General features: G+C 55.1%; 2 protein-coding genes across 2 annotated transcripts in view; both read right to left on the bottom strand.

Annotated features, from left to right (window-relative positions):
• Window positions 1–365: 365 nt before the first annotated feature.
• Window positions 366–2,775, bottom strand: MONBRDRAFT_10332 (uncharacterized protein; the record flags this gene model as incomplete). The annotated part of the gene is made up of 4 exons (XM_001748013.1): window positions 366–511; window positions 603–1,637; window positions 1,850–2,597; window positions 2,713–2,775. The coding sequence occupies 4 exons, from the start codon at window positions 2,773–2,775 to the stop codon at window positions 366–368; spliced, it is 1,992 nt and encodes a 663-aa protein (XP_001748065.1).
• A 607-nt stretch (window positions 2,776–3,382) lies between these two features.
• MONBRDRAFT_10331 (uncharacterized protein) overlaps window positions 3,383–18,270 on the bottom strand; it is a gene marked incomplete at both ends in the record, with an annotated part of 15,623 nt that continues 735 nt past the window's right edge. Inside the window, 18 exons of the mRNA XM_001748012.1 lie at window positions 3,383–3,524; window positions 3,635–3,737; window positions 3,808–3,877; window positions 4,134–6,445; window positions 6,601–7,503; window positions 7,569–7,758; window positions 7,857–13,345; window positions 13,482–13,659; window positions 13,794–14,716; window positions 14,880–15,336; window positions 15,461–15,664; window positions 15,799–16,392; window positions 16,614–16,811; window positions 16,948–17,262; window positions 17,401–17,483; window positions 17,579–17,774; window positions 17,881–18,022; window positions 18,136–18,206. Coding sequence (XP_001748064.1) covers window positions 3,383–3,524; window positions 3,635–3,737; window positions 3,808–3,877; window positions 4,134–6,445; window positions 6,601–7,503; window positions 7,569–7,758; window positions 7,857–13,345; window positions 13,482–13,659; window positions 13,794–14,716; window positions 14,880–15,336; window positions 15,461–15,664; window positions 15,799–16,392; window positions 16,614–16,811; window positions 16,948–17,262; window positions 17,401–17,483; window positions 17,579–17,774; window positions 17,881–18,022; window positions 18,136–18,206 — 12,570 coding nt within the window. The remainder of the gene's footprint in view (window positions 3,525–3,634; window positions 3,738–3,807; window positions 3,878–4,133; window positions 6,446–6,600; window positions 7,504–7,568; window positions 7,759–7,856; window positions 13,346–13,481; window positions 13,660–13,793; window positions 14,717–14,879; window positions 15,337–15,460; window positions 15,665–15,798; window positions 16,393–16,613; window positions 16,812–16,947; window positions 17,263–17,400; window positions 17,484–17,578; window positions 17,775–17,880; window positions 18,023–18,135; window positions 18,207–18,270) is intronic.

Below are 18,270 nucleotides of genomic sequence, written 5' to 3'. Positions count from 1 at the left end.
CGCAAATTCATAGGCTATGCGTATGGTCGAGGACTGCGGTCTTGGTGCTACACCATAGGGGCTTTCCAAGGTTTATATTGCACCAGACACTCATGACAATGACTTGTGTGACACGCTGAAAGCACACGACAACGTGTAAAAGGGGAAAAAACGCGACGACGTAGCGATTTCGAGGCAGCAATTCTGGCGTACGAATCACGGCCAAACCAACGCCTTATATTGCTGAACATGGGCGGGGCATGCCTTCAGAATTGCTTCAATCTCATCTGTATCAATACTCGTTGGCTTTCTGAACCATTCGTGAACGATGGCCTGAGACTCTTGCTCGCCCTTACCTGGGCTGTGCCAAGGTCGCAACCAAACGCTCAAGAAACCTGCACTTGTGCAATTCTGTAAGGGCTCATCATCTCCGGTGGACAACGGTGGATGCAGCCCTTGAACTCTCGAAGAGCCAGCCGCTTGACTTTCAGCAGGACAGCCATCCGATGACAAGAGCGAGTTTGGACTTGAACTGGGGGCGTCCGACGCAGCAATCTGGTCATTCGTAAGCTCTGATGTTAACCACGGGCCTCTCGCTACAACTGCAGATGAGTTGTGCTCACCAGCCACCGAAGCGGTGGCACTTGGAGCCTCTTTCCATCCGCGAAGACCCACAGCCTGTCGCAGGCGATCAATCAACTCATCTTTGCTCCCCCAAACACGAACGCCAAGGCGACGACAGGCGTCACGGAGGCTTTTAAGGTCGATCTTTGCAATGTCTAAAGCCCGCATCAGGTCTTTGTTTTCGTGAGTGATCAGAGCACGCTTCGTACGTGAAGCCACCGCGCTTGAGGTCAGCTGCTGTGCAGGAGAGACGTTGGCCTGGGTGATTGGATGATCGGGCTGAAGAGGAATAATGCTTGGTGAGGAGGACGCTGTGGCAGAACGCGGCATGTTGAGCATGTGCTTGACGCTCCGAGACTCCAACGTGATGCCGGCGTTGCGAAAAGCTGTCTTTACAAGGTTAGGAAATGCGCTTTGTGCATGGATGCCAGCGCAGAGCGCAAAGATCTCATCGTCCGTGGTCAATGAGTGGGTCTGCAAAAGGCGCTGAAGGTTCACGCGGATCACAATTTGGGCAAACCTGATCTGGTGACGCCACTGGTCGTTCGGTAATAGGTATTTGGATGTGTGAGGGGGGATAAAAAAGAGGTGGATGTTGATGGATCGAAGGTAGGCCACAAGTGGAGCAGAGACGCGAATGCGGTGGCCATCGACGAGCAGAAGGACGGGATTTGAATCCCCGATGAAAGCGCGCAAGAGGCGACAGAATGCCACCAGCAGCGAGCGTGAAAATTTGCCAGTCTTATTAGCCACGTGCATGAAATGCTGATATATGTCGTCCAGGAGGGGCTCATAGACGTTAACAGGGGCTGCTGCAGTTGCGTCTGAAAGGTCACTTTGAGGATAGAGGACCATGGGAGGGGCAAGCGTCCCCGCCATGGAAATAGCAAAGAGCGCGTTCAAGGTGGATGAAGCGGTCTGTTCAGGCACGGCATGCCCGTCCGGACCTTGCGTCGAACCCACAGGTGCGTGAACATTGTTTGGACCAATTCTTAAGTTGGGCAGCTCATCCATTGACCATACATATCGCATCTCTAGACACCGGGGAAATGCACCGGGTGAATGATCAAGGATTGACCCAAGCATGATAGCTGGAGCTTCACACAAACACAGACACAGACACAGACACAGACACAGACACAGACACAGACACAGACACAGACACAGACACAGACACAGACACAGACACACCCCTCAATAGGCATACGGCCATAATAATAGAACTTTTTTTTCATTTAGAACTTACTTTCATGAATGATGGTGCCTGCTTCAGGCCCGGTTTTGTGCAGAAAGCCGAGGTAGTTGAGCGCCGCATCAAGGTCACGAAAATGCGCAGCACACTGGCTCTTTGTAACGACAGGGATATGTTGTTCCGCTTGAGCCTCGTCGTCATCTGCACGAAGGCGAAACTCCGCCTCGAGTTCGTTAAACCATCGCTCGGACAAGACGGCTTCGAATGGGAGTCGACCAGCTTGAGCGTCTGCGAGACGCTGCCGAAACAATCGCTCGCGATGATTGAGGGGACAAGGCGTTGAAGTCGGCAAAGACTGGGTTTCGCCCATGCCGAGCTGCCCCCGCAAAGAGAGTAGCTTATCAATTAATATGAGAGCTTCATTGCGGGCATGCGTCTGAGTCATAGTGTTCAAGGACTGCAGGTACTCGGCAACCAAAGCTCGCTCTTCTTGAGTGCAGAGCACGCGACCATTGATCTCGCCACTGGGTTGAGTTGCGGCCCGCGTACGCGCGGCATGAAATTCAGCTGGCGTGGCACCGAATGCTGTGCAGAAGAGCGAGGGGGGCGGGCGCCGGCCTTTATGGCTAGGATTCTCAGGGAACAGCTTCATGCAAAAAGCGGATGTATCAAAGGGCGGAGAACTGGTATCCAAGAGCTCTTTGAGTGCACTCAAGGGTTGCTGCTTCTTGTGCACCAAACCGGCCAATTGATAGGCAGCAACGGCTGCATCGGCCCGACGTCGTTGGACATTCTTTTCGCGCTACGGCAAAGCAAAGCAAAACACATGACGATGTTTCGTTCCCACCGCGCATCACCAGGGCAGCAGAGTGCAATGCAACGGTCAGGGCGTCTTCATGGCGCCACCCTATGCTTACCCTAATAGCAACTCTGGAGGCGGCAGCCAGGCGTCCGCGGCTCTGCCGTCTTGAGCGAGCCATGATGACCGTCAAGCCACAAACACAGCTAGAGCCCCTCAAATGATAAACGACGATGCCATCATCAAGCCATTCAGGCCAAACCAAGCAGTACGAGCCAAGAGATGTCGTCGAACAGCCCGAGACGCCCTCACCTCCTGCCTCAAATCCAACGCCCACCGTGCCGTCAAATATCACTGCGCCTCTCTCGCTGCGTTCAGATCAGCTCAGTGTGTGTCTTGGAGTGGGCGACTCGCGCTGCCACTTCGAATCAGCTCAAGGGGCACGGCAGTAAATGTCGTTTGACAGCAAATCGTTATTACACAAAAAGAGTCTAGAATCTTCAGATTCAGTGCAAAAAAAAGAAAAAATGTCATGGTTTTTATTTTTGTACATCGGATGTCACTTCTGTGCCCACATTTGATGCAAATGGTTCTTAGTGGCAGTTGAATTGTGCATCCTTTGCGATTGATCACACACACACACACACACACACACACACACACACACACACACACACACACACACACACACACACACACACACATGCACGTATGAACTACCCGCTCGCATGGACATGATGGAGCCAATGCGAGACTCATCGGAATTCGGTATTCATGACATGGTTTATTTACGCCTCACTTTGCTCGTCCACCAGCTGCGCGCGACGCGACCACATGCGGCGACGCACGGCTGCCCGGTCTGATTCCTCGTCCGAGAACGGGCTGCGAAAGTTGCGCGTGTATGACCAGCCACCTTGGCTATCCGATGATCTACAGCAGGGGAAAAAAAAAAAAAAAAGCACCATGTCAATCAAAATGTCGAAGGACGGGCCCGCAGATGTGTTCACGGGGCAGGGACGAGCACGAGCACATAAACGCACTTGGTCTCAATCAAGCTCCAATCGCTTGTCCACTCATAGCCTTCTGGGGGCTTGACCATCTCTTGAAGATCATAGCCAGCCGAGTTGTCGACCAGCGTCCAGCCTACACAAGGAACGCGGCCGTTTTAGTATAATTCAAGCCGTCAGCAACAAGACGACCCGACTAAACGTACAGCGGGCTTGGTCGATGGCCAGCATCTTGGCTCGCCAGGCAGCGCCATATTTGCGTTGGTACTCCCAGACCTAAAACCAGCCCGAACCAATGAATGAGGCTGAGCTCGACATGCCAACCAACAACAATCGAGCGTTCACAGACACACCTCCACCGTCTTTTCGCGCGCGGCAGGATCCACAGTTGCAAAGACACGAGTTGCTTGAACCTAACTCAACGCGTGCATGGGATCAAAAGCGAGCCACAAAAACCACCACATGAGACTCCCGTGCCCAACAAGACCCAGCACGTTCCTCGCGGACAAAGGCGGAAAAAAGGTGCTCATACCGTTGCGGGGATGCGTCGATGCAATTGCAGTAGGTAATCGAGCAAAACGACAAGTTCTTGCTTGACACGCACTTCGCGCATGGGTAGCAACGTCGCTGAGTTGTCAGACATGATGACTTGCAACCCATCATCACCCTTGTCCATGTAGCCTGCAATCTTTCGGGCATCAACAACCTTGTCGATATCAAAACGGTTCTTCGTCTGGCGCATCAGCACGATGCGCTCGTCCAGCACAAAGATGAAGCGCAGAGCAATTTCATCGCGAGAGCGCGAGCTGCTTAGGCGACCAATGGCCGACGCGTTGCGGATGGGTTCATCGCTGGACACATCTTCCTGAGTGTGACCCACGTATTGATATTGGCCATAGCCCTTGTGAAGGACATCCACGGATGTAAGCATGTGCAAACCAAGTGCTGAGTGGGGTGAATAGGGTGTGACGTGACCATCATAGCGCAGCACACGAGGCTGGCGAAGTCGCGTTACCGCCTTTTCACCGCGAACTTGCCCGTCAATGCCCGCAAAGGTTGAGCTGACCATGTCCACGGCGCCACCAACTGGCTTGGACACTAGGCCTACCAAACCCTTACCCGTTCCGGCGAGCGCACCCACAAATCCCTTCTCCTTGCCTTCTCGCACGGGCGTTGTGACTACACCCGTCAGGCCGCTGTAAAAGCCCTTGCCAAAGCGCTTCAAGCCCGTGGCCACGCCCGAGCCCACGTTGGTGGGCTTTTGTTGCATATCGCGGCGTCGATCACTCTCATACTTGTCATCCATGGTCAGAGTAGCCAGACCAGAGCCAGCTGCACCCGTGACCTTGGACCCGATGCCAGTGATGCCTCCGACCACACCCGTGGTAAGCTTGGTCACGCCTACACCTACGCCCTTGCCAAACTCGCCCGGACCCTTGACCAGGCCCTTGTAAGGCTCGTAGAAGAGACTGGAGAAGCCACCGGCCACCGATGACAGAGCGCCCAGGGGATCGCCAAACATTTCCAGGCCACCAATGCCACGGATGACTCCCTGGGTCAAGGCGAAGCGTATGGCTTGGCGCTTGTACTCCTGGCCAATCTTGGCCGTGAGCTGGTCCATGGTGACAAACAACTCTTGTAGCTGGATGGAATTCAGCTTGAAAGTCACATTGCTCAGGTTGACAAGCGACACGCCCAGGGAACGAAGGAACATGGGCAGCTGATCCAAGACCGGGTCCATGTCTGTTACAGTAATGGCAGCTTGAATTGGATTGAACTGCACATCACGCCACAGCATGGGCAGCGCTGGCTCAGGAGCCGAGGGCTCTGATGATGCCGGTAACAGTTCGGCGATGCTGGCAAATGCCATGGCATCAGCCGCAAAGCGACCATCGGCTCGCACCACCAGAGGCAGCACGCGTACTCCCAGGTGCTCCACAAAGTCTTGACTGCGGCCGACGCCAATGTCTCCACGTCGCAGAACATACGAGGCCGTGATCACGTCCTGGCGTTGTGGGTCATCCTCTGCTAGCATCTCCTGTTCCGCGTAGAGTGGCACGGGGTACTCGGCATCTGGGGCCTGATAGTCAATCTGCAAGCGGCGAATGGATGCGGCGACCTTGAAGTACTCTGTGGTGTCAATGAGGGTGCCACGAATGTCGAGCACCGACAAGTAAGCAAACTCTTTGGGCGCGCTACCAGCCATATCCGCAATAAAAGAGGCGCCAAAGCCAGCAACGTCCAACGTCAGATCAAAGTTGAGCTGTTCCGAGTTGGCATCTGCGTCAACGTCACCCGTCAGTCCAAAAAGCGCGCGCATTTCGGCTACTGTGTCTGCTAACACGTAGCAGACGGTGGCACCCTCTGCTTCAGCAACTGCACACACAAAGATTGTTTGGTCCCGGCCTTGCTCGTCGACAAACGTTAAGCACTTGGTCTGATCGCCAATCACGCGTACTGCCACGGGCTCTGCCTTGCCACGGGTGTGCTTGGCGGAGAACACGAGCTCGGGTTGAGCCAGCACCAGCTTGTCGCGCTTGGCGTCCTTCTGGCGGAAGGGCGCGGGCTCATCAAGGGCATACTTCATGCCCTCATGAGCTCGCAGCACATATTTCTTAGACTCGGTTGCGTCGCAGCCCTGATGAAATTCGATCACATGGCTCGAGTAGTTCTCGATGCGCATAGGCGGGCGGTGTGTTGCCACGGAAAAGGATACAATGTGGCGCAGCATGTGTTCCACACAATTGGCGTCCACGGCCACGAAGGACTCGGTGGGCAGTTTGAGAGTATACGTCGTGTTGAGCGAATCCAGGTGTTGTGTCGCGGAGAAGGCCGCCGACCACGCTACAAGTGCCAAGCGCGCACACAGACACAGGCACAGGCACAGACAAAAGAGGAGAGAATAAACAGGATATAATGCACAGGTTAGCAACATCGAATCGATTGATATGGCGCAAAAAAAATCAAAACAACCATGACGTGAAGACATTGGCGCTTACCTTCGCAACCAGGCACCCGAATTTTCCACAACTGCTTGTGGATCGCCAGGTTCAAGACTCGTTGATCAAAGGGTTGGACCTCGAGAAAGTCCTTGCCGGGCGCTTCGGCAGGGTGCTGGACCATGGCCACTTGAATGGGCATGGGCGTAGTATTTTCAAAGGTCAGCATGGACTCGATGATGAAGCGCTTGCTCAGGTTCATACGATCACCAAACTCCCAGTGAATCGCAAGTTGGGCGTCTGGATGACCCGACTTGTCGCGCCCAGGCCGGAAAAGCTTGATGACAAAGTTAGAAGGCGCCGAAATGAGGGAAAACGTTTCGGATTCCAGGCCCTGGTCCGTCACAAAAAATGTCTTATCTGCGTTGTTCATGGGTGATAGAAGAACAATCTGTTCCTTCATCCTGTCCGCAAAAGTGTTGGCGCGCAGATCGACGGGGCTGCCCAAGGGTAGGATGCCGGTGTTGTCGGCGTCCTCGGTGGACGCACTGAGCGTCAAGCTGGTGCGATCAATAAACTGGAAGGGGCAGAAAGCGGTCAGACACACGGGACCGTGGCTGCCGTGCCGACGCTCAACCTTGAGGCCAAGCTTCAGCAGGTTGGTCTTGTGAGTCATTGGATCCACCCAGTGCACTGTTGCAAAGAGATCAGCCACGTCTTGTTTGTTCTGCTTGTCCAAATCGATGGTGCAGGCTCGTGACCAGAGCTCGGGTGGAATGGGGAGATCCTTGCTGTCCTCCAATAAGACATCTCGGGATGAACTGGCCGCAAAACTCAGACGCACCACAAACTTGCGTTCCGTTGCCAATTGAAGAATGGCTATAGCAATAGCGCAACCGCGGGTGCATGGCCCAGGGAAAACACGTGAGGTCAGGCGAAACGATGCATCAAGGCGGGGCTGGGCTGGTGGGGAGAAGGGAGAGAAAAAAAAAACGCGACGAGCATGGTTTACCCAAATACCAGCTTACATTGTTTCTGTCCAGATCGCAGACCCACGTAATGCTTTGGCACATCCTCCTTTTGCTTGACTACGGCAAGGGCCAGTGGGCAGGGAAGCATGTTTCGCAACGAGACGGGGGCTCGGAGTTCATAGGCCGTTGACAGCTCTCCGTTGTGGGAGTCGAGGTAGCAAGCAAATTGACCCGCACGCTTATCAATCTGATTGTGGCACAGGCAAACAAAGTGTGAGCCGAAAACGCAGACCCGTGGTGTACAGGCCGACGGACAGGCAAAGCGCCAGAGTCGCGCTGACATACCGTGGCGACATCGCCTAGGCGAGGGCAGACAAGAATCTTTTCAGGAGGGACAACGGATTGGTGCAGCTGGCGCTGCTCAACGGACCACTCAATATTTTGCATGGCGGGACGCACGCGAACATCGCCTTCATGACGTAAAACGTGCGCCTCCAAACGCTCGTGCGCATAGCCATGGTACTTTGAGAAGAAGTGGCTCAACTCGCTAAATTTATGGGTGACTTCGTCGCGCTCCGTCGTTACGAGATTATCATCGAGCGACTTGGATGCAAAAGACCAAAGTGCAACCGTCTCGGGCGTGGGATGTGGGTGCACGTAGCCGAGAACCTGATGGCCCGAGGCCAGCAACTCTTCATGTGTCGGAAGCTTTTCTTTCTTCTTGCTCGAGCCATCCGAAGCCTGCTTTTCCGAGGCTTGACGGTTTGTGAAGCACTTGAAGCGCGTGCTGTAGCTGTTGATGCGAGACCCATACAGGGGTATGGTGTCGTCAAGCTGCACGGTAAAGATATAGCCGAGCACGGCCTCAGCCACAAAGGAGCTATCCATACGAACGACCTCAGTGGGGTTGGCAGAGTAAACGTGGCGCTCGCGCTGTGGCGACCAGAAGCGGTACAGCGGTACAATCTGCGAGCGCCCACTGGACGCGTCAAGGGCCCCAAGCGGGGGACTGTAGGCTTCATGCGGATGCAGCAGCTTCATCTCACCATCCGGATACAGGTACGGGTTGCAGCGCACCTCGACAGGAAAGGGGAATCGATTCACAATTTGGAGCGGGGATCGGATGACGATGCGCTTGACCTCGCCTTCAACAAAAACGTGGATAACAACGCGCGCCAAATTACCCTCGATGTCCTCCATAAGATAAGTCGATTCCCCCGTACGGTCGACCGGGATGTTCTCCAGCGGTTTCCACCCCTCCACTTCAACGCTAACGTTGGGAATGGCACGGCGAGCAGCCAAGCACTCGATGGCCTTGAGCAGGGTACGCGGGCCGCTCCGTTGACTTGACTCGTCATCAGGAGATTCGGCATGCTCCTGCTCAAGCTTTTCCTCCAGGGTCAGGTCTTCATTGCCGCGCAACACGGCTTGTTCGTTGTCCAAACGGAAGCTCTTGGGAAGCCGTGGCGCCGTGCGATAACACAAGTACAGGGCTGGCTTGAAGTTGAGGCCCAAGTTGAGCTCGGGCGTGAGGACCTTGAAGCCTTCAGGAATTTCCCGCTCAGAAGTGTACTTCATCTCCACTACAGGGTGTGCTCCAGGCTCACGCTGGTAGTGCAGGTACAAGGCTTGCGCCTTGTTACCCTCGTTCAGGTTCTGGGGCAATGTTTCCCATCCATGGCCCGGCGGCTGTGGATGCACGGTAATGGCCAAGGCAGTGATGGGTGCCCGTGTCGAGTCGCGGGCGTACATCAAGTATGTGGCCATGCCGCCCGACTTTTCGTTCATATTTACTTGCTTGCCATCATACTCGCTGTCCCAGTTTTGAATGGCTCGGTCCGGCGCAGGTAGCTTGGTGTCTGTGGCTCGTGCCAGGCCCACGATATGCAGGTCAGTGATGGGGCGCGGCTCACGGTCTGCCACCAAGGGTTGGTTCAAGAGGTCCTCGGCCGCCGCATACTTGATGCAAAGGTACGGGTTCTCTCCTTTCTTGCGGCCCTGGCTGAGGTTCTTCGGGATAAGGCGGAAGCCGGAAGGAACGGCCTCCTTGAGCGTTCCACCCATGTAGGCCACTGTAATGGCCGTGATGGGCACGCCCGGCTCCCGCGAGAAGGAGATGTACGTGCGGCGGCCGCGCTTAATGCCGTCATTTTCGTTGATATTGACGTCAATGCGTGTGTGCCCTGCCGGGGGAAGTTCGAAGCAGCCGTCTTTGGCGGAAGAGCAGTGCAGCTTGCCGGCATGATGCACGTGAATATCCGTGATGGGTGGCTGGTCGCCCTCTGTTGTATAGGCGAGGTAAAACTTGTAACCACCCGTCCCCTCATTGAGATCTCGCTTAATGACCTTGTACCCCGGTGGCGCGTGTTCTTTCTTGTCCACGCGGAGTACGACTAGATCACGAATGGGGCGACTAGACGCGTTGACCAGCCGTGTGTGAGTCATTTGCTTCACGTCATCAATGTGCGGCTGCGTGGGCATGTCGGAAATGGCAAAGATGCGCACATCGCCATGTGCCACCTGGTTTTTGCGAGCTTGATGCTTGTCGAAGACACTGCTGGGATTGAAGGCCAAAGGCCGACCCGTTGCGTTTTCCAACTCGTACAGACCAATGTCCTTGCCCATCTTGGTGACAACCTTGTCCTCCTCCTCCCAAACGCGGTTCAGGTCGCGCATCCATTCAGTTGAGATTTTAAGCAACCGGTCCACGGCATTGGAGGTGATGGTGGCATCGAGGCGGTCCTCGGCCTCGAAAACCAGGGAAAGGCCACCCGTATGCTCTTGAAAGCGCACGGCGCGGATAAAGGCATTCTTGTTGCTGCCATGACACCGAGTCACGCTCCACTTCCAAAAGCGGCCGGTAGCCGTGAATTTGGGCGAAGCAAACTCGGTCTCTTGGAGGTGGGAGGAGAAGCGGCTGACCATTCGCCAGTTGCCGTCGAGCTTGTCCGCCACGCGCAGCTCGCTCTCCAGCGGTGCGTGGTCGGCCAGCCCCATGGAGGTAAAGAGGAAGGCTTCCAACTTGACGGTCTTGCCCATATCAAAAACGACCCAACCGCGCGAGTGGCGGCTCGTGTGCGCACACCAAAAGGTGTTCTCGCGCTGCTCGGTCATGTGCGCGGCACGACCACCGCGGAAGCCGTTGGCCATTTTGATCTTGTCATGCCCGCTCTCCTTTACCACAACAAACTTGTCTCCCTCAATAAAGGGGGACTCGTCGGCCTTGATGCGTGCCGTGAGCTCATAGGGGCGGGGTCCTTCATCGCGCTCCTCGCACGATAGCAAAAACGGCTCCCACGCGGTATGTTTGGGCTCCAGCACCGCCGCAGCCAGACTCAGGTTGATCGAGCCTGACATGCGCGTCGAAGGGTTGCGGATTGTGCCGGTCACGGCCGTGCTAAAAACGAAAATGGGCGTGCGACGTTCGTGCATGGTGTTGATCAGTGTAATGTCCACAAAAGGTACGTCCACTTGATAGAGTTCGTCCAGGGTGGCAGATGTCCCCTGGGCCACGGCGCTACGCTTGGGCAGATGCCGCTTGAAGTCGACTGCAAAGGGGGCCTGGGTCCAGCTGGGAGCCGGAAAAGAGCCCACGGGCAACGTGGTGCGCTCTGCGCCTGCATCAACCTCCGTGTTGACGGACTCAAAGGGCTTGCTGATGGAAGCAGCAAGGCGCGTCGCCAGCTGAATGTCTGCATAGGCCAGGTTGATACCCAACTCCCCAACCATGAGGCTGGCCTTGACCGAATCAAGTCCCTGGCGGTACTGGGCCGTCACGTCCACAGGACTCAGGACCTCCAATTGAGTGGCCGGGCTGTTCCAAACCTTGGAGATGACGGTCAGGCCCTCAATGGCAGCAAAGGCCGTCGTGACATCGGTATTCTGATGGTAGTCGGCCTTGAGCACAAAGTCCAGAACAAGGCAGCGGGTATCATCCTTGCTGGCGTCTTCAATGAGCATGACAGCAGGATGCTCGATTCGAGCGCGTAGAAAGAGCATGTCGAACATGGTGGGAAACTGCTGGTATTCCGTTTCGACCGCACACATGTCTCGCACCAACGCCCCAGCCGAGGCCACTTGCATGCCAGCAGACGCGTGCTGCGTTTCCTTCTGTGACGCAGCGGCCACGTCATCACCCTTGTCATCAGCAAAAGGGTCGAGGACAAAGCTCAGCACGTCCGCCAAAAAGTCGGGGGCCAGAATCACATCAAAGCCCGTGAACTTGGCGTCCATGTTTGAGCGGGTCGCAGGCCCCAGCTCGACACGAAACAGGCCGGCAATTTCGCTATCCAAAAGCTTGTCTACCACATCCGCGGCTGTTTCAGCACTGTCAAACTCGGCCACAGCTACGTTCTGACCAATGGGGGCTGCCTCCTGACGATAAAAGTGGACAAGCGTGCCCAACTGGCGCAGCTGTTCCAGCCATACGGTGTCAGTAAAATCGACATCCTGTGTTCCGCACAATTTAACGGTGCGACGGTCGGCTTCAACTTTGAATTGCAGACACGGGTCGCGCTCTTCGGCGACAGCGTCATCCTCACCCTGCATCTTGGCGGCGCGCTCTGGGATCAAGTTCTTGCCGTCTTCATCAACAATGCCGGATTGGAAGACGCGGTCAAAGTTGTGGGCCTTGGGGACCTCGCGGCAGTCGCGGAGCAGGATGGCGTCGAGCGAAAGGTCTGCGCTCATTTCCACCTCGTCTTCATTGCTGGTGCTGTAGACTGCCTGAATTTCCGACACGGAAAGACTGGCAAGTTTGTACTTGTCAGCATGCACGTCGGTAAGGTTATCACGGCTGGGTTCGTGATATAGGGTCGCTCGAATCTCTCCCAGTCGGGCAAAGGCGAACACGGTCGAGGGTTGTGGACCGTTGAGACGAGCGTCATAGCGACTGGTCGTGAGCGTGTCTGCGGCAGCAATGTCGCTTGAGCCTTCGGATGTGCCCGAGGCTGAAATGTCCCCAATGCTCTGCACGTCATCTTCGCTGAGCACAGAGAGGGAATCGCTGTCCGCCTCTTCGAGTGCAACTTGCAACACCTCGGCGGAGAGCACGTTGTTGGTGAGCTCGATCACACTGCGATAGTCGGATGTACCAAAGCGAATTTCAAGGCGATCCACCTCAAATCCGAGGATCGAGTCAAAGGCATTGCTAACAGTCTCATCGCGGTGTTTGGACATGAGCGCAAAGCCAAGGATGTCCTTGACGCTCTCGGCAACACTCTCGGTGCTCGTTGCCGTCGACTGGGAGGAGCGGGCGTCTGCGTCCTCGCGCAAAGCCGACGCGGTGGTGTTTGCCTCATCATCATCAGAAGCTCGGTCCAGATTGTCACGCGTCAACTGCAAAAGCGCCTGCAGGTGCACATCAGTCATGACCATGATTGGGTTGCCATCGTTTGTAGAAATGGGTGGAGGGCGGGTCGGGTGCTCCAGCGAGCGGTGGTGTGGCCGAGCCTCCGTGCGGATCATCTGCAAGCCCTGTAGCTCCACCCAGAATGCTTGGTATTCAAAGGTGCCATTGCTCAGGCGATGAATTGGGCAGCTCGAGTCAACGTGGATTTTGCCAAGCTTGAGGACGAAGCATTCTTTGCGCGTAGCCTGAAAGGGCACGATGATTTCCGGGGCGGCGAGTTGCAAGGCTACTTTGAACTTGAAGGGCCCGCTCGGGGCCGCAGCATTGGCCGCTGGGGCCACCGGTGCTGTCGCCACCGTGGCGTCTTGTTCTGCCGACCAGGTGGCTGCGACTCGCTCAGCATCAAAGGAAAGCTTCATGAATGGCTTGATGAAAGTGTTGAGGGAGTTCATGAGCTCCACCATGGCCACGACTTGAATGGTACCTGCAATAGGACAAAATGAACGCAATTCGAGTGGCAAATACGTATGGCGTGAGCCTGCGGTTGGTTATTATGATGCGCCCGTGTTTTGATGTTGGTGCCAGCAGCCATGCAGAGTAAGAAGGGGCGGTTCGCATACCCAGGTGACACTTAATGTCCGCGCCGTAGCCGTCGTGCTTTTCAGGCTGAGAAAAGGTTTGATAATGCAGGCTCAGCAGCTCCTTCTGTTCCTCCATGGTGATAATGTTGGGGTACATGGAATTGGCCACGGAAAAGTCCTCCATCAAGATGCTCTTGAGCGAGGCCTTGACGAGCATCTAAATCATCCATTGGCACACCGCAACTGGTGAGGTCATGGCTCTGGACAAACACGGACTGAAACATGGGCAGACCACAGACACGGACAAGCGGTACACATGTGTGCGGTCAAGTAGCTGTGCATAATACAGACCTCTTCGTTGGTTTGTGTTACATCTGCCCGGACGCCGCGCAGGTCAAACATGACGAGGCGCTTTCGCTCGCTGACCAACGCCACATCAACACCCTCCAGCTTGGCGTGCAGGCGCAAAAACTTGTGGTTGGGCTTGTAAGTTAGCGAATTTGTACGAGCGTTGGTGGCCTCTACCGAGAGCGTGGGTGTGGTATCTGCATACTCAGGCACCGTCACTTGCAGAGCTTGACGCTTTTGCTGCTGTTGGGTAATGAGGGTGATGTCTTTGCCGATTTGCTGCAGCGCCGGAAACGCAGCCTGGGCAAAGTCCATCAAGCCTTCTTGTGCAATGTCCAGCGTGACGTGTGTGATGCGGAGTTGGATATCCATTTCACAACTATCAAAGTCCTTCTCGAACAGCGGATTTGTCATGGGGGACATGGCCAGTTCCACGCTGATGAAGTCGTGCTCGTTTGATGCGTTGGCCACCCACTGGGCGATGGTTTCGGGGCTCGGCTCCTCTTGTCCACCAAAAGTTTCAGCCTGCGTGTACAGGAGATAGTAGGGATCTTGGCCCCGCTCGACGCCAGCGTAGCTGATCATGGCCATACCAGCGATGGAGAGTTTGACGCGCATGTCAAAGGTGCGCATACCCAAATGGGCGTGAATGCGATGAATGTCAAAGCCAAGAAGCTGGCGCACGCCATCGCTCGTGCAGGACGAGTCTGCCTCGGTGTCTTGGGACTTGCTCTTGGCCGTGTGGTGGATGTTAACGCTAACGCGATCAATGCTAAAAGAGCCTGCAAGCTTTTGGATGCGTGCCATTGCACGTCGCTTGGCTTGAATGATGGGCTTGGCGCCACCCTCCAGACTGCTGTGGCGCGAGCACGAGGTGAAAAGCCCAAGTGAGATGACAGTTGGCACGCACATGACCAATGAGCAGGCTTGGCAAAACGAGCAGGCGAGAAGATGCAGACTAAAAGCCACACCATGCACAATTACGTACTAGCGGCGGTTCGAGTGCACATCGCCTGAATCGTGAAGAAGAGCCGGGGCAGCAGCAAGCAAGGGTCAGACAAACGTGGCATCGTGACGACTGCGACGCACCATTGCAATGAGGCGTACCAGAAGAATCGAGCTTGTCCGATGCATCTTGAAAGTCATCTTCTTGATCAGCGGCAACGTCCTCGTCCTGGTCTTGATCCTCATCTTCATCCAGCAAGGCAGCTCGATACTTGTCGGCATCGAGGGCTTGGCGGGAGCTGGGACCTGTGTTGTCCCAGTAGGCCTCATCTGGCGGCGCGGCCTCTTGGGCCAAGCCAGCTTCGTCAATGAAGCGTGTTGTCATGCGCAATGCACCCACGAGCTGCTGATCCACGAGATCAAGACTCAGCTCTGGCAGCTTTGCTGAGAGTTTGAGCTCCGGCAAACGGGTGTCTTGCGTTCGCAGGCATCGCGAGAGCACTGCATCGATATTAATGGGCCGCAACAAACACATGCCGTGCTGTGCTTTTTCTTGAAGAAAGCCGGTGTCCCAAGCAGTCGTGCCGTCCAGAACGGCCAACTGGTCACATGAAAGAAGAGGGCACGCAACACATCCACGGCAGCATGCGAGGCGGCCAAAATAAGAAAGCGCAGTGAGTGAAAGGCGACTGACAGAACTGCACTCGGGAATGACAAGGACGCACCTGTACGCCCGTGAGCTTCGCGCCGTAATCGTCGTACACGGCTTCGCTAAGCTCTTCAAAACTCAGCTTGGTGGCATCGGCAATGGTTTTCAAATTGCTTTTAATCTGCAAGCTGCCTAGATCAAGCACCAGCATGTCAAAGCGCTCGTCGTCCACGCCGATTCGAATGCGGGGGGCCACCGCTTGCACATCAATCTCAAAGTTCTAAAGGCAAGACAAATACATACGCCGGGGCCAGGATGTTGAGTTAATCTGAGCAGCAGCTTCTGCCGCAGGCAAGACGAAGAGGGAGGGCCACGGTTTTAACAAGCGAAATAAAATGGAAAGCATTGACGAACCGAACTGGTGCTGACGGCGTATTCAAGGCCGGCCAAAGTTTGTTCGTGCGCTTCCAGTAGACCAGAAGTGGCGAGCGCAATGAGCTCCCGAGTATCAATGTCACTGGGCGGGGCAAAGAAATTGAGGCTTTCTTGGAGAAAATGGGGCTGGACGTCGATAGCCAGAGGCTGGAGTGAGGCCCGCAAGCTGTTGGCAATCTTGACATCGGTCTTGCGGATTGGATTGGTCTCGTAGGCCAGGGTGAACAAGTTCTGGGCGGTTGTGCTTTCACCCTGTTTTGTAGGCTTGTACAAAAGTGGGTAGAGCTGACCCTTCTCGTTGCGGCAGGCCTGAATGTCAAATGACTTGAGATGCGTATGCACGGCAATGGCCTCGGCGGCTGGGCGTTGGGCAAAGATAGCCGAGAGGCCCGTGAGATTGAGTGCTAGGAGAACGGCCTCCTTGTCCTTGGTATCGTCCAAGAGGCTTAAACGAAACTTCTGAAGTGTGGCTTGCACCCGGGTGGCCTCGTACTCGACTGAGGTGGCCAATTCGTAGTCGGTCTCGGACTCGAGCATCTGCTGAAACTCTTTCCGAATGGCCGACTCATCGGGCTATTTTGGGGTAAACGGAGGAGGCAGAAGAATGACAAGGCAAGAAAATGGTGAGAACGTGTTGCGTGGCATGTGCGAGGTGTACAATATGTCGGCAGGTAAAATTGGATGAGTGAAAAAAAAAAAAAAAAAAAAAAAAAAAAAAAAAAAAAAAAAAAAAAATGAGGCGGGGAGGGGGTAAAGAAGAAGGTACTTGGTGATTGAAACAAGTCGGCACCTACCGCTTCCTCTTCTTGAGGAGAGGACGATCCAAAGAATGAGGTGAAGCTGCCGAAAAATCCGGCTTGCTTCTTTTCTTTGGGAAGACGAGAGCGGGCAATCTTGCGGTACAACAAAACGTCGTCAATGGCCAGGGTACGCTCGAGCTGCCCGAGGGCGCGACTGGTGGGGGTTTGCTTGTCGCTACCCTCACGAACCACCTGTTACATGACCAAGGGTGGTAAATGAGTCACGACAAGAAAATGCACAAGACAGCTTGAGGAGCGAGTGGCTCGCATGGCTGCAACTGAGATGGCGTTAAAAAAGGGGGAAAAAGAGGGGCACGGCATGACTCACGCGCTGGTAGAGTGCAATATACTCCTGTCGCTGCTTGCGGCGCGCTGCCATGTATTGCCAAGTCCAGACCTTGCGGGACGCCCGCCAGTCTCGAACGCTGGCCTCATACGCAAACTTCCACCACTGTTTGGCGTGTCCTCGTACATGGTCCTTGGGTCGAATATCCCGGTAGGTGTGGCGCTTGGTGAGAATGGTCAAGCTGTCAGAAGCTCGCAAGAGACTGAAGTATTGAAGACGACGAAGTGCCAGGCCGATGACAGGGATCTGCGACTTGAAATCAAATTGAGGCGGCGTCGTCCCGTCCTCCTCTTTGATCTGCGTTGAAATGGGAGTGTGTTAGGGCATATGGGCGGGATGAGGCCGAAACGGATCTGAAAAGATTAAAGAAAACAAACCCCGCTCCCCGCCTCCCCCTCAAGGGTTCTAACAAAAGATGTCAAATGAGATACACACCTTTTTGCTGATGCGCAAGTGGCCGTCAAAGCTCAAAGGATCAAGCACAAACTGGTGCTTTTCAACGATAGAGCGATACATTGCTGTTGCAGGACACAAGATGGCGCGTGAGGTAACATGCGTTGTTGCATCTATTGGTTGTAAGAGTCAGAGCACCGGGTGGGTGTACGCAGCATACCAGCGCGGCGGTCGTTGCCTGGGGCATTGAGGAGCAATTTGCGGTCATGCAGTTGCGTATCGACGTAAAGGCCCAGGCCCTTTAGAATGGTGTACTTGGTTGCAGTAGTGCTGGAGGGGGAATGATCACAGCGGTGCCCCTGGTCGTTGACGCTGTAGGCAGCCAGGCGCTCCAGTGTGATGCCAGCAGCAAAGGCCTATCGGATCCCCAGATCGTGGCAAGCAAAGCCAGAGTCACAAGTTTGTAAGAGATCGGGAGAGTTGGTCACGCAATGTGCGTACGCGCGTGCGTGTGTTGCGTACGGGTTGCTGTGGGTGTTCGCGTTCTTCAAAGCGGAGGTGAATGTTCTTGATCTCGATTTGAGCATTGTTGATCAAGGAGAAGATCATTTTAGAGGAGAACATGTCATCGTTGTCATCCTTGCCGCCCTTCTTCTGCTTCATTCTATGATCATACAAAGTGGAATGAGCGGGTAGGTTGAAGCGCATGTGTGCAAATGACTGCGCGCAAAGCACAAGGTGAGTTGGGGCAGGGACGCGAGCCCATAACAAGCGTACCGCTCTTCATACTGCTTGAGGATGGCTTCCTTTGCCGCATCCTGGGCACGTGCTTCGGCCTCGGCATCAAACTAAGCAAGGTAGTCAAAGCTGGTGAGCTGACTGCGCTGACTGCAAGCATCGGGGTGGTGCTCG

The sequence above is a fragment of the Monosiga brevicollis genome, genomic scaffold, assembly GCF_000002865.3.
Source record: "Monosiga brevicollis MX1 MONBRscaffold_20 genomic scaffold, whole genome shotgun sequence".
Lineage (NCBI taxonomy): Eukaryota > Choanoflagellata > Craspedida > Salpingoecidae > Monosiga > Monosiga brevicollis.
This window is presented reverse-complemented; position numbering and strand designations above follow the sequence as displayed.